Source organism: Pteronotus mesoamericanus, unplaced genomic scaffold (assembly GCF_021234165.1).
Source record: "Pteronotus mesoamericanus isolate MK-2021 breed Mesoamerican mustached bat unplaced genomic scaffold, CSHL_Meso_final contig_657, whole genome shotgun sequence".
NCBI lineage: Eukaryota > Metazoa > Chordata > Mammalia > Chiroptera > Mormoopidae > Pteronotus > Pteronotus mesoamericanus.
Window position 1 is genome coordinate 820,221 of NW_026555229.1, and position 13,903 is coordinate 834,123.

Below are 13,903 nucleotides of genomic sequence, written 5' to 3' on the forward strand. Positions count from 1 at the left end.
TCCCAGAAGTTAAATGAGCTCGGTAAGATGGTTCTGACTGCTACTCCTCAAATATAAAGAGTCCATGGATTCCAACGGAGAGGCTAAATAAGACAAGAACTTGTGAAGAGGGTGAACAATTGCATAAGATATGAATCTAGGAAAAGTTAAAAATATACTCTTCTTTCGTATTTTCTCAAGGACCATGGCCCTGGAAGCAGAGAGCTCTGTCTCCCCATCTTTTGTGTTCAGCCCTCAGCTCTGGGAGAGAGAGAGTGACTGAGAGGTGGGTGGAGGGGCAGGGAGAGCAGGGAGGGCTGGAGGAGGCTCCGGAACCTCTCTGTGCTGCCATAGGGCGGGGGTGTGGGTACCACTCGGCTTCGTGGGCCACAGCTTTGGGATTGCCAAACCCTACAGGCACCCCTGGGAATTCATGGTTTGAGTAGCTCTGACATGGTAAAAACTAACTTTGTAATGGGATAAAACGGGCAACATATAGAAGCATTAAGAAGCTTAGTCTAGTAACTGAGAAGAGAGCCTAGAGGCAAAGTTGTGGCTAGTGACACTTACAGACAGAAGGTGTGAGATGATGATGCAAAAAAAGCCTGGGCTAGGGTAGTGGCGACTAAAATAGTAGAGAAAATTCAGGAAAAAGAAATAGCAGCCTTTGGAAGGAACGCCGGCACTCTGAGACAGGGGGCCTGCAGGCTGACGTGCGAAGTGGAACAGGGGCTCCCAAGGCGTAGGGAGGGGACAGAGGCAGCGGGAGACAGTGGGGATGTCCAGGTGTCCAGAAGGGAAAGCCTTTCAGGCTGGACACCAGAGCGTTATCATCGCAGACAAGAGAAGTAAAGCCAGAAGAATGGATGAACCCTAAAGAAGTGAAAAGGAATACTCTTTACTGAGGACCTACTGCATGCCAGCCACTGCACTGAGTTTCACACTCACAGTTTCAGAGTTCCCCTGTTGAAGTGCACTCTCCCCATTTACAGATGAGAAACCTGGTGTTTGCAGAGGTGATGTACAGGCCCAAAGTGGTATAGGTGGTAACAGGGATTCGAACCCAGGTCTGTCTGGCTCAAAACCCAAGCTCTTAACTACCATGATATTCTGAAAGAAGGCTGAGGGCTGAATGCAGCAGACATCCTCAGCCTGGAGAGGAGGAGGAGGAGCCAGCAAACCACCCAGTGAGGTAGGATGAAAACTAGGGCTTGTCTAATAGAAGTCCTGGGTCATGGGGCAGGGTTCCCTTCAACATCGGTCCCACCAGACAGTGCATGAGGATGAGGCCTTCTGTTACCATTTATTAAGAAATTTGAAAATACAAGTGATTATTTTTTTAATATGTGATCTCAGTTGTTTATCTTGTTTGGAATAGATTAAAAACCAACCCCCCGAATGTAATCATTCCACAATTTTAAAAAACATGAAATCACAAGTATACTTTACCTGAAGCTGTCACTGGAGGAGGGGCTGGCTTGGAGATGTTATTTGGTTTGGTTGACCTGTTCACCATGGGAGCTTAAACACACAAATACATACACAATGATTATAGATGCAGCCTGCTGAAGGAGATTCACACTTACGGGAACATGCATTGTGGATATGACAGATCAGACCAGAGGATGAGCAAAGAATGGGAAACATACTTATTAAACACATAAGCCATTAAAAAAAGCCTTCTTAGGAGAAATACCTTTTGAATAACTATAGTAATGATTAAAGGAATAATCAAATTATTTTATGATATGGATTTTGTTACAGTGAATACTGGCTTGGAATTTCCTTTGCCAAACTGGAGGTCTAGGAGATGAAAGAGGTGTTTGTTTGTTTGTTTGTTTGTTTGAGAAATGTATTGAACCTAATAGTGGAGGGGCCATATTAAGAGCCCCACCCTCCCTGCCACAGGCAACACATACCAATTTTTTTTTTTTTTGTATTTTGCAGGCTTTGTTTGGGAGGGGATGTTTAATGTGTATTTATTTTCATGGTGATGGTTGACTCAGGAATTCAGATGAGTCTTGAAGCCATTGGTGATATTCAGGGAATGCGGGAGAGGGTTGCGATATAATGGAACAATAAAAACTGAGTACTGCTACTTTAGAGTGGAGTTATTAGATGAGTAATGTTACTTGAAGAGGTATCACTTACACAGGATTGCATTCTTTACAGTGACTATATCCGGAGTAAATAGGGACTGCTCTGCTGAGGGTATGTGGTACTGGCTTTTTAAAATAATTTATTTATAAATGCATTTGTTATCCTGTGAAGGACTTACAAACAAAATGTTTCTGAAACAGCACTAAACTTAAAGAATCAAGACCCAGAGCATATTTTCCTCTTTCATTTTTTTTTCAGTCCTCTGCAGAAATTGTTCCTGGTGCAATATTTGTAAGACCAACATGGCGGTTTTGCGACTTTGCGAGTATGAGGTTTTATGATAAACCCATTCTAGGTGAGGACAGCTAAAGTAAGCACCTGGGTGCTTTCATAATTTAACATGGGAAAACAACCATGAAAGAGGACAAAGGAAGGAGGTAAAGACTATGAAACACAGAGATGGCTCACTCACTGCTGCCTCTGCTCAATCTGTCAAGTAAACAAATGCTTGGGCACTATCATTTCTGAGACCCTTAGTGCTTGCCACCAAATAATCTTGTATGCCCTCATCAACTGGTAGAGATTTCCAGGTGCCTGAGACTACAAACACTTGCCTTTTTCAGATGGGAGAGAACTGCTTTCTGTGGGATGAATGTAGTTTTCATCTTCATCTCCTACAGGGACCACATAATCAGCCTAAAAGAAAAGCCAAAATGAATGAGAAAAATGCTGTACATTCATTGGTTATTATATGGGAAGGTGTGATTTATAAAAAAATAACCTTTACTGAGATATAACTCATATACTATTGAATTTCCCCATATAAAGGGCATAATTTAGTGTTTTGAGTATAGTTACAAAGTGTGAAACCACCACTGTAATCTAATTTTAAAACACCTCATCACCCAAAAAAGGAACACTGTACCCATTAGTCATTCTCCATCTACCCTTTTCCATGACCTGTCAACCAATAATCTACTTTCTGTCTTTAATATTTGCTCATTCTAGACATTACATGTAAACAGAATCATACAGTATGTAGTCCTTTATGACTCCTTTCATTTAGCATAATAATTTCAAGTTTCAACCCTGTTGTAGTAAATATCACTACTTCACTTTCTTTTATGGCCAAATAATATTCCATCGTATGACTATACCATCTTTTATTTATCCATTCATCAGTTGATGGACATTTGGGTTGTTTCTACTCTTTGACTATTATGAATAATGTTGCTATGAATATGCATGTGCAAGTTTTTGTGCAGACGTACATTGCTATTGGGAATACGCCCAGTGGTAGAGTTGCTGGGTTATGTTGTAGCTCTATGTTTAGCAGTCTGAGGAGCTGCCAAACTGTTTCCCACCAGCAATGCAAGCAGGGTCCAGTTTCTCCATGTGCTCACCAATACTTGTTGTTGTCTGTCTTTTTGGTGATAACTATCATCATGTGTGTGAAGTAATATCTAATTACGGTTTTGGCATGCATTTTCCTGATTGTTAATGATGTTGAACATCTTTTTGTGTGCTTACTGGCCATTTGTATCTTTTTTTAGAGAAAAGTCTATTCAACTCCTTTGCCCATTTTGAATTGGGTTGTTTGTTTTTTTATTATTGGGTTGTGAGAGTTCTTTATATCCTCTAAATATAAGTCTCTTATCAGATATATAATTTGCAAAAATGTGATCCCATTCTATAGATTGTCTTTTGACTTTCTTGGTGGTATCATTTTATCTATTTTTCTTTTGTTGTTTGTGCTTTTGGTGTTGTATCTAAGAAACCATTGCCTAACCCAGGATCATAGAGATTTATACCTATGTTTTCTTGTAAGAAGTTTATAGTTTTAGCTCTTGCATTTAAGTGTTAAGTCTATTTTTAGTTAATTTCTTATACATTGTGAGACAAAGGTCCACTTTTATCCTTTTGCATGTGGCTATACAGTTATCCTAGCACAATTTGTTTAAAAAAAAACTATTCTTTCCCCATTGAATTGGCACCTTTTTTAAATTATCAATTGATTGTAAATATAAGGAGGGAGTGATTTTTACATTGATATGAGGCAAATGAGGTAATCAGATCTCAAAAGTGATTTTGCAATCTGCCTTGGTGGATAGCCAAAGTGGGTACTGAGGGAAACAAACCAAACACTTATTGAGCGCTTGTTGCTGGGTGTTCATCTGAGTACTTTAAGTGTGTTATGTCACCTAATCATTTTAACAACTTAATAAGGTAGGTACTGCTATCAACTCTTCCTGCAGACTAGGGGTTTCCTTTGTACATGCCACCCCTCTGCATCTTAGAGGAGGACTGTAGAGGAGCAGAGAGAAAAGAAGGTGGAGGAAAGGAAGCCAGGTGAGGCAGGGCCAGGAAGCAAAGGAGAGTAAAGATGGGGAACTATCTTAGAGGGGAAAGAGAAGATTCACAGGAAATCAGAAGAGAGAAATGGGGTAGTAAGAGGGGCATAGATCCAGTATTGATATTATACCACATGTCTCTAAAAGGTCAAAAATTATTACAATAAGAGAGAAACAAAACACCCTTTCAGCATAACACTGGAGAGCTAGAGGGAGGTAGTGAAGGGGCAAAGTGGTTAATGCTGCATGGAGAGCAGGGATGGAGGAAGGAAGACATGCCTGCGTCCAGACTGTCCTGGTGCCTTCCCCCCTCCCCCACCCTACATCCTGTCTTCCACTTTGTCGGGGAAGCCATTGGGACAGATTTACTTTACCTCATCCTCAAGATCCTTGGGCTTGGGTGGGACTTGAGGTTTCTGCAGAGAAGTTGGAGCTGGCAGAGTAGAAGTCAGCCTGGCCTTAGCAGAAGGCCAGCTGGGCTTACTGGGGAGGGTCTGGCTGATGGGTGGTGACTGCCTCTGGCTTGAGCGATTGTCTTGAAAGGAAAAACAAACAACAACAAAGTATAAATGAAAGGGGTTCTGGGTCATTCCGTGGGGGGAAACCACTGAGATCTAGAAAGTATAGAACCTCCAGCGCCTAAGTAGCCACAAATGATTATTATGGCATTGCCTGACAGAGTAAAATAACATATTAGATAAGAAATTTCAACTGCCCATTGACTTACATTACAAAAACTAGAAGAAGATCTTCATCAAAATCACTCTCCCAGGGGAGAGATGGAGACCCATTGGCTCAGGAGAGCTGATAGCTCAGCATTCTGCCCAACAGAATGGATGATGACCTTGGCAGGGTGGGGGTCTAAGGAAGGTGCTCCCCTGTGGGTTCACTTGCTCTATGAAACTTAAGGGCAGAAATTCTCAAATTTCACTTACACCTGGGATTTTTTAAAAAATGTCAAGACCCAGGCAAGGCACACCCCAGACATAACTAGTTTGAACTTGTAGGGAAGGACCTAGCTTTAAAGATTTTAAAGGGTCTCCAGGTTATTCTACGGTGTATTCAGGGTTGTGACTGCTCATCTGGGTGAACCTACATGCTCCTCCCCTCAATGATTTCCCTCAAATCATTGAGAATTCACAAATTCCCCTGCCTCAGAATGTCTTCAACAGGTATCAGGGAAGGAGTCCAGGATCTGAAGCCAAATGGACCTGTATTCAGTCCACTGCTCTGCTATCCACCAGCTGCACTCCTCTGGGCTAGTTATTCATTATTCAACCTCTCTGGGACTCACATTCCTCATTTTAAAAGTGCAGATAACCCTGGCTGAGTGGCTCAGTGGATTGAGTGCTGGCCTGCAAACCAAAGGGTTGCTGGTTTGATTCCCAGTCAGGGCACATGCCTGTGTTGTGGGCGAGGTACCCAGTAGGGGGCACTCAAGAGGCAACCACACATTGTTGTTTATTTCCCTCTCTCCCTCCTTTCTCCTCTCTCTATAAATAAATAAATAAATAAATAAAATCTTTAAAAGCGAGGATCATCATAACCATGTCAGAGAGATACTGTAGGGATCAGGAAGAAAGCAGTGAAAGCCACAGGAGCAGTGTGTCTGGCAGAGTTGACACCTAACAAATAGAACTGATATTGCTCCTATAAGGTGGTGGAGGGCGTAGGCAACATGGCATCTGCCCAGCCTGTGAGGGAAGATTCAAACTGATGCGTTATGGGAATATCTTAGCATGGGAATAATTTTGGGTGCTCCCTATCCTGGGAACAGCACAGGCACTTACACTGACTTCCTTCTGCTTCCTCCTGCCACAGCCCACTGTCATGCCCCCAAATTTGATCTCCTCCTGGGTCACTCCTGCTCTCAGCCCACGTGTCCACTGAAGGTACATGCTTAACTTCATGTTTGTTGCCTCTTGGGCAGCCTCTTTCTGGGTGATACAGCTGGGCTCAGCCAGTAGGTCATCTATTTTGCTACGCCTATTACTCTGTCAGTTTTTATAGTTTTACTTGAAGCTCTTTATTTGAAACTGGAGTTTACTTAGTTTTCTTAATGTAAGATATAAGCCCATCAGAAGTAGCAAAACACAGACGACAGGCTTTGAAGAGTGTGCCCTTGAATGAGCTACTTAATCACCCTGAATTGTGGTTTCCTGGTCTGGAAAATGGGCCTAGCACAGCCCCTTCCTTCCCAGGGTTGTTGGGATGATTGAAGAGTCCCTTAAAAATATGCCCTGCGGCATGCAGGGCAGAGCAGTGACGAGTGTGGGCTTCGAGGCTGAATGGACTGGCTTGCATCCCAGCTCCACCACCATCTGTAAAACCTTGGCTCATTAGTTCGTTCCTTTGAGCCTTGCTTGCTTCCTTTGTAAGGTGGGGATGAATGCTTCTCTCAAGGTTGTTGAGAGGGTGAAGTAGTTCATAGCTGGAAAGCACTAAGTAAATTAAAAAGTCTGGGAGTCTGTTTGTCTTGTTTGTTGCTGAATGCTCAGTGCTTAGCATACCTCTAGCACATAGTGGGGCTCAATAGGCTGTGGCATGAAGCCTCAGTGCCTGGTGGTCTAAGGAGGCAGTTAATGGCAGTGATAATGGACAAACAGCCCTTTATAGGTAAGGACACTCTGCAGAAATGCGAGTATCATTGTGATTATCGCGGACACACATACCTCCTAAGACTGGAACACAAACTTCTTGGGGACATTAAAAGCCACCACACTCAGGCCTGGAGGTCAAACTGGAGCTGGTTCCATTTAACCTATGAGGCTAATTCCAGACTTAAACGTCCTCACCCTACCTTCACCCCCAGTTAAAAGTCCACAGTCTTGCAGCCATTGTGGGTGTGGGCATGGAAGAAGGAGGAGAATTAATAGGTACTGGGATCCTTGGTGATCATCTTTGTTCTGTGTAGGCATCTCAAGAGAAAGTTCAGAACCTCGTGCTGAATTAGTCCAAGTAGGGACTAATCTGGGAGTCGATTTCACAGATTGCCTGGAGTTGGGAGGAGCCATCAGGCTGTGCTCTGTTATCTTTTGCCTGTTTCCACTATTCCTGGTTAAGGAAGGATACTTTGCCTCTCAAATGGGCAAATTTGCCAGTGGGGGCGCCATTACCTGTGAGTGACCAGATGGCCCACTTGGAGGTGATGCGAATGGGAGGTTCCAAGCCAACGTCGGCCTGCCCCCCACCCCTGCTGAGCACCCAGGGCCCGGGGGCTTGGCCTTACCTATGTACTCGCCCCTGCTGAATGGTAGGGCTGGGTGAACAGTCCTTGTCTCCTGCTCGACGGGTGGCGGCTCATAACTGTCATCCCCTGTTTCCTCGGCGGGCAGCACGTACATCTCTGAGTCAGAGTGCTCATCTGGGTTTTCATAATCACTGTCCTGCAAGTGCAGACGGCAGGCTCAGTGCCTGGCTGTGCTTAGTCGTAAGGACAGCTCCTGCCTTGGGGGCTGGGGCTGCCCCCCAGTGTCAGGATGAGGAAGCAAGGCTTGGACGGGCTGGCTCGCCAAGGTTAGGCAGCCAGCAGTGGTCATGGTGGGGTGCAAGCTGGGGGGAACAAGTGGACCATTGAACCCACAGGGTGGCTGAAATTCTACGTGGGTAAAGAACAGTTGGAGAGAAAATATATTTTACGAAGACAGAAAAATAGAATAACTGATAGGTTTTATGTATTATAAATGTTGACAGTTGAGGAAAACCTAAGTTTAATGAAGAGGGGAAGGGGACACACAAGAATACCTAAATACCTTTGATGAAATGAAGTTAAAAATGATTATTTTTAAAAACAGAGCTGGTAAGCCAGAAGGGCTAGGCCTCAAATGGACTCAGAGTCTACTCTCAAGTATAAATTTTACTTAACTTAATATTGAGAAATACATTGACATATTCTAAAGTTTAAACACTTCAGAAGGATGTAGTGAGGTCTCCGTCCCAGCCACTCAGTTCCTCTCCCCAGAGGCAAACAGAATTACTAACATCTTGTGAATTTTGTTTAGAGATAGTGTATGTATATAGTATGCATACATATGAGTATATTCAGTTCAAGAAATATTTGGTTCAAGAGTGAAAAGGTCCTTTGACCTCTGTATCCACTGCCCCTGCCACCCCATTGCCTGACATGATGCATGATCCATATGTGATTTCCCAGTGAATGGACGATGCACCTGCCTGTCTCCTTTGCTTGCAGTTGTATAACACAGATGCAGGTGTATGTGAGGCAGGTGTAGTATCTCCTTTACTGCTGTGTCCTCAGGGCCTATAACAGGGCTGGCATAGGATAAGAGCTCACAGTGTGTTGGAATGAACAAGTGAATGAATACATGAGTGAGGTCTATGTTTTCTTCCTCAGTTTGTAGGGAGATAGGGAGAGAGGAGGAATAGGATGAAGAGTGGGATAAGGAATGAGAACAGAGGCTTAAAAAAGAGTGGCTTGTCCTTGTCCTAGAGTAGGGGAGAAGGTGAATGGGATGAGATAGGAAAATTCCAGTACATTGGATTTTCCCAAACTCCGATCTCAGCAACAGTACGTGGGAACTCCAATAATCTTTCCTGAACATGAACATGAATTTGGGCTGAATAGAATAATGATAGTAATAATATTCTTGTAACTGACATTTCAATATGCTCTGTACCTCATTTACTCCTCACCAAATCATGAGATAGTTTTCTAAAAAGCCCATTTTATAGTTGAGAAAACTGAAGACAGGAGTTGAGTAATCTGAGCCCACAGTCTGTGTCTCGCAGAAGTGAATGCCTGTCCCCAGCAGGCGGCCTAGGAGGTGAGGTGGGAGTGAAAGGGTGGCCAGAGCCTGGCTTCCCAAGGCTAATCTGGTCCAGCAGGAGGTGGCTGGCACTTTCCGCTTCCAGGCCAAGGACCCAGTCACTGCTGTGGTGGCCTCTCAGAGAGACAGCAGTACAAGTGCTGCAACGTAGTGGCTTTAATGAACATCTGGAAAGTGAGAGAGTCAGCAGGCACCAGATACACGAGTCTGAGTGAAAGATGGTTTGGGCAGCCCACTTTCTTTCAATCTTCATGGAGCAGGGATGGGAAATTCTGAGACTTAATCAGCTGGAGGCTGAGGAGCAGTGGGTACCTCATGGAGGACACTGCGGTCCTTGCAGCCTCGCATGCTGGGCAACCTGAATGAGAGGACCACTTTGGCAGAGGTGGCAGAGAAGTGGAGGAAGAAAGACTCCATGTCAGCTGTTCCTCTGTCACTGGGCTGCCGACCAGATGGGGAGCCTCATGAGGACAGGACTGGGACTGTATATCCAGGACCCAGCACGGGGCCTGTCAGACGGTAGGTGCCCACTGCACCGCTGTGGAATGAACAAATAAACCGAGCTGCTGCCCTGGGCTCCGAAGGGACTGAGGAGGGAGGAATGGGAGGAGCTCAGGCTCAATTCTGGGCGCTGGAGGGGAGTCCTGGGTTCTCATCTTGGGCTGCTGCGTAATTGAGCAACAGTGGGCAAGTCGTATTCACTCTCTTGGCCTTAGTTTTCTTATATGGTGTGTTGTTGAGTGGAGACCCTATTCGATCCATTTCTAGATATAAAATTCACAAGTGACCTGTAGAGGGGCCACTTCTTCTCTCCAGAGAAGTTCTGGCCTGATCCTTCATTTGGAAAATCTTTTCTGTGGGAGACCCACCATGGGTACTTCTTGCTTTAAACACAGGGGAATGCATTGAATGTTTTTTTTTTTTTTTTTATCAAGAGAATAAAAAAGGAATATGCTCAAACTTCTGAGAGTTTTAAAAAAAATTCCCCTTCCCTCAAATTATTCTAAATTCTGGCAAACAAAAATCAATCACTTATTCAATACTTAACAAGTGCAATATGCTGGACAGTCTAATGGAAACTATGAAGAAGAGGATGTGTAATTAGACAAAATGTCAAATTGTCCATTTATTTGTTTAATCAGTTAACAGTGGTTGAGTCCTCCCATGTGCCAGGCATCAGGCTCGACTCCGAGCATAGTCCTTGCCCTCATAGAAATTAAACTCCAGCGAGGGCACCAAATGACACACAAATAGTGAATAATAAATAACAAGTAGATCATCAAACAGATAAAATAGCTATCACTATCGGGATCCTGAGACAGACAGCAGTGAGGAGAGTCAGTCTGCCTTGGATGAGGGTACCTGAAAGGCCTTTTTGAGAAGGAGACACTTAAATCAAGCCTGAAGGACAAGAAGGAGCCGACCAACTGTGGAAGAATGGAGGAAGGCTCTTTGATGTCTTCTCTTTTACCTTCTTGTTCCTGCCCAGGGGCCATGAGTCTGAAATCGCTGGGGCAGGCAGGTCCTTGGCATGTTATAGGAGCAGTGGGCAAGCCTGTGGGACCGCGCTGTGAGGAGCAAGGTGCTGCTTAAAGGTGGTGGGCCCTGGACAGGTCCACAGGGGCCAGATTTCATCAAGCCCGAAGGTGTTTGCAACAAGCCTGGAGTTCATTCTATGTGCAATGGGAATCCAATCAGGTAAAAATAACTGAGTGAATGTTTTTTCAATCCTTATTATAGTTGGTACCTTGATTTTGGTTGTTTGACTTTGAGATACAAGTCATCTCCTCCTCTCCAGGGTGGTTTTATCTTGTGCTTCCTAAGTCCCCTCTGTGTGTTCTTTTTATCCAGCCAGCAAGCTAAATTTTCTTGGTTTCGCTCAGCCTGAGGACCAGCTTTCTAACTTTAATTAAGATATGGCTGTGTACGTGCGGCCAGCAGGGGGCGCAGGTGCAGTGCTTCTGAGGGCTCAGGGGCTGCTGGGCTCTCTGGGCAGTGACTCCGAGCCCAAGTGACCTGTAGAGAGGCCAAGGCGTCCCCTCTTTAAAAAAATCTTTTCTCTGCAGTTAAAAAGAACAGAACTCCTGTTTCCCAATACTCTGATAAACTCCAGGTGGTACACACAACGTGGAGCTCAGGCTCAATTCTGGGCGCTGGAGGGGAGTCCTGGGTTCTCATCTTGGGCTGCTGCGTAATTGAGCAACGGTGGGCAAGTCATATTCATTTTCTTGGCCTTAGTTTTCTTATATGGTGTGTGGTTGTGTGGAGACCCTATTCGATCCATTTCTAGATATAAAATTCACAGATTGGAGCAGGCTACTATTCTGCATGAATTCGATATGTGCAGGACAATTATTGTGAAGAAAAATTTTTAGGATATCTTGTCCCTGTAAGACTCAGCCTAAGAGAAAAGTGGCTGCTGGGGTTTTGTGGGTTGTTAAGACACCTCGAAGAGGTTTATAGTTAATTCTGATGTACCGCCCCCCACTGTCGTGATGGCCAGGTTCCTCTGTCTCATTCTTGGCTTCCCACACTCTGCTAAGATCTGCTTGGTCACAGCAAGCAGCTTGGGGTTTAAAAGCCTGGGTCTGGGATCTGACATCCTGCAAGTGAATTTTGGAACTGCCATTAAATGCTCTGTGCCTTGGTTTCTTCACCTGTGAAATCGGAGGGGCCGATACTCAAAATGTTTAACTATTGCACTAAGGAATGTTCCGAGGCCCCCGATGTGCCAGGCCTTTATTCTTTGGTTGTTGGTTTGTGTAGAGCTCCCAGGAGGGGCTGGGCACTAGGAAATTCAGGACAGAGGCATTTGCCGACTGACATGGGGATATTTAAACATTTTAACTTCCTTTTTGGCTGTGATGGTGAGTACTCTGAATACGAGCAGAAAGTGGGGATAAGAATGCCTATTCCGAGAGAGGGCTGCAGTGAGGACTAGGCGAGGTAATGCATACAAAGCTCTTCGCCTAGCAAGATGCTGGCTCAGGTCTGTCAGTGTCAGGTTATTGCTGCCTTGTCTGCAGGTGTCCCTTCTAGACCAGCTATCTCCCCTCTGGGACATGCAGCCGATCACCAGCATGTGATTCAGACACAAACCCTTAAAGACGCCTCCCGCAGGCCCCGGTGGGAATGGTACCCTCCTAGTCCCAGGAGCAAATACTTACAAAGTCGTCCGACCACTGCTCCTCTTCGTCGGCAGGGCTCTCTGAAATGGCGTGTGGAAGCAGAATGGACACACATAAATCTCAGCTGGCCAGTTCCTCACTGTCCACAAGCACCTTGCCCCTGCCCTCGCTGCCCTTGGGCTTGCTGGTCCCCTTTACTTGACCTTGAATGGCCATTACAGTCATCTGATGTTCATTCACTTTTGAATCTTTTTTTTTTTTAAAGTCAGTTCTCAAAGCCTGAAGAGAAGTCCCAGCGGGGCATAGAAATGGTGCATCAGACCCGTGTCTGTCGTTGTCAAGGGGCATTCTGGGTACCCTAGGGTAGCCCAGTAGGAACCTGCAATCCATACTGTGTTGCTTCCAAGGATTTCTTTGAATCAGTATGTGGATGGCGAAGTAGGAAGAGCACTGGACACAGTCAGATAGACCTAAATTCTCATCCAGACTCTGTTCCTAACCCACTGGACTGTGGGCAAGAACAACTAATGTCCCTGGGCCTCAGTTTCCAGGTTTATAAAATGAGGGGATAACTTTTAAGATTCTCTCTGGCTCTAACTTGGACATTTTATTAAGAGAATTTGTATGTAGTGCTTTACTACATACCAGGCAATGCTATTAGAGATTTGCATTCATTGGGCTCTCTTAAAAAACTAATGTGGAAAATGAGGCCTAGATAAAATGCCCTGTATTTTGCTGTGTATAATGTGCACCCACATTTTTGGCCCCAACTTTCAGGACAAAAGTCTTTCATTTTAATTTTTATTTCAATTATTTATTTATATTTAGATACTTGTTTTTTTGTATTATAAAGGGTATTATTTTGTATATTGTTATTGGTTTCTAGAGTTACACTTTTAACACATAAACATAAATAAAATAATTTTAAACATTTATATAGATATGGAATTGGTACTACCTATGTATAATGCACATACTTATTTTTCCCTCAAAAATTTGGGTAAAAAGGTGCACATTATACACAGCAGCCACTTGCTGTGGTAAACCACTTGCCCAAGGTCAGATAGTAAATGGTAGAGCAAGGGGTTAAACCCTGCAGGCTGACTTCCAAGTGCATGCTCTGAACCCCAACACCATGCTGCCTCGCCGCCTTTGAGCACCACCCTAGTCTCTGCAGGGGTATAAAAATGGATATGACAGATCTCACATTGTTTTGACATTGAAGGATAAAATAGGTCTGGATTATGACAACCAAGGAGAATATTTGACCCCTTTTTCTCCTAAACACATTTGGAGTATGAGAAGCTTGGCATCTATCACATCACATAAACTGAACTTAGAGGTTAAATGCAATCCATGCTACTCTTTTGGGTAGACAATCAACCAGACATAGGTCCAGATGGCAGAGTGGCCCCAATGACTACACCAGAGGGTCCCAGTGACCCTCCCATCCTACTGAGCAGTTGTTGCTAGAGGGCCCCGTGAATGGTCCCTGATGTCCCCAGAACCTCAGCAGAACCCTTGGTTACCATCCCTATCCTCTGCCACAGCAGGTCAT

At 44.5% G+C, this 13,903-nt stretch overlaps 1 protein-coding gene across 1 annotated transcript in view; it reads right to left on the reverse strand.

Annotated features, from left to right (window-relative positions):
- Window positions 1-13,903, reverse strand: part of BLNK (B cell linker) — a 72,210-nt gene that overhangs the window by 22,278 nt on the left and 36,029 nt on the right. The window contains exons 4-8 of the mRNA XM_054581293.1: window positions 12,385-12,425; window positions 7,660-7,816; window positions 4,805-4,965; window positions 2,694-2,775; window positions 1,429-1,500 (exon numbers count right to left, since the gene is read on the reverse strand). Of these exons, the coding sequence (XP_054437268.1) occupies window positions 1,429-1,500; window positions 2,694-2,775; window positions 4,805-4,965; window positions 7,660-7,816; window positions 12,385-12,425 (513 nt within the window). The remainder of the gene's footprint in view (window positions 1-1,428; window positions 1,501-2,693; window positions 2,776-4,804; window positions 4,966-7,659; window positions 7,817-12,384; window positions 12,426-13,903) is intronic.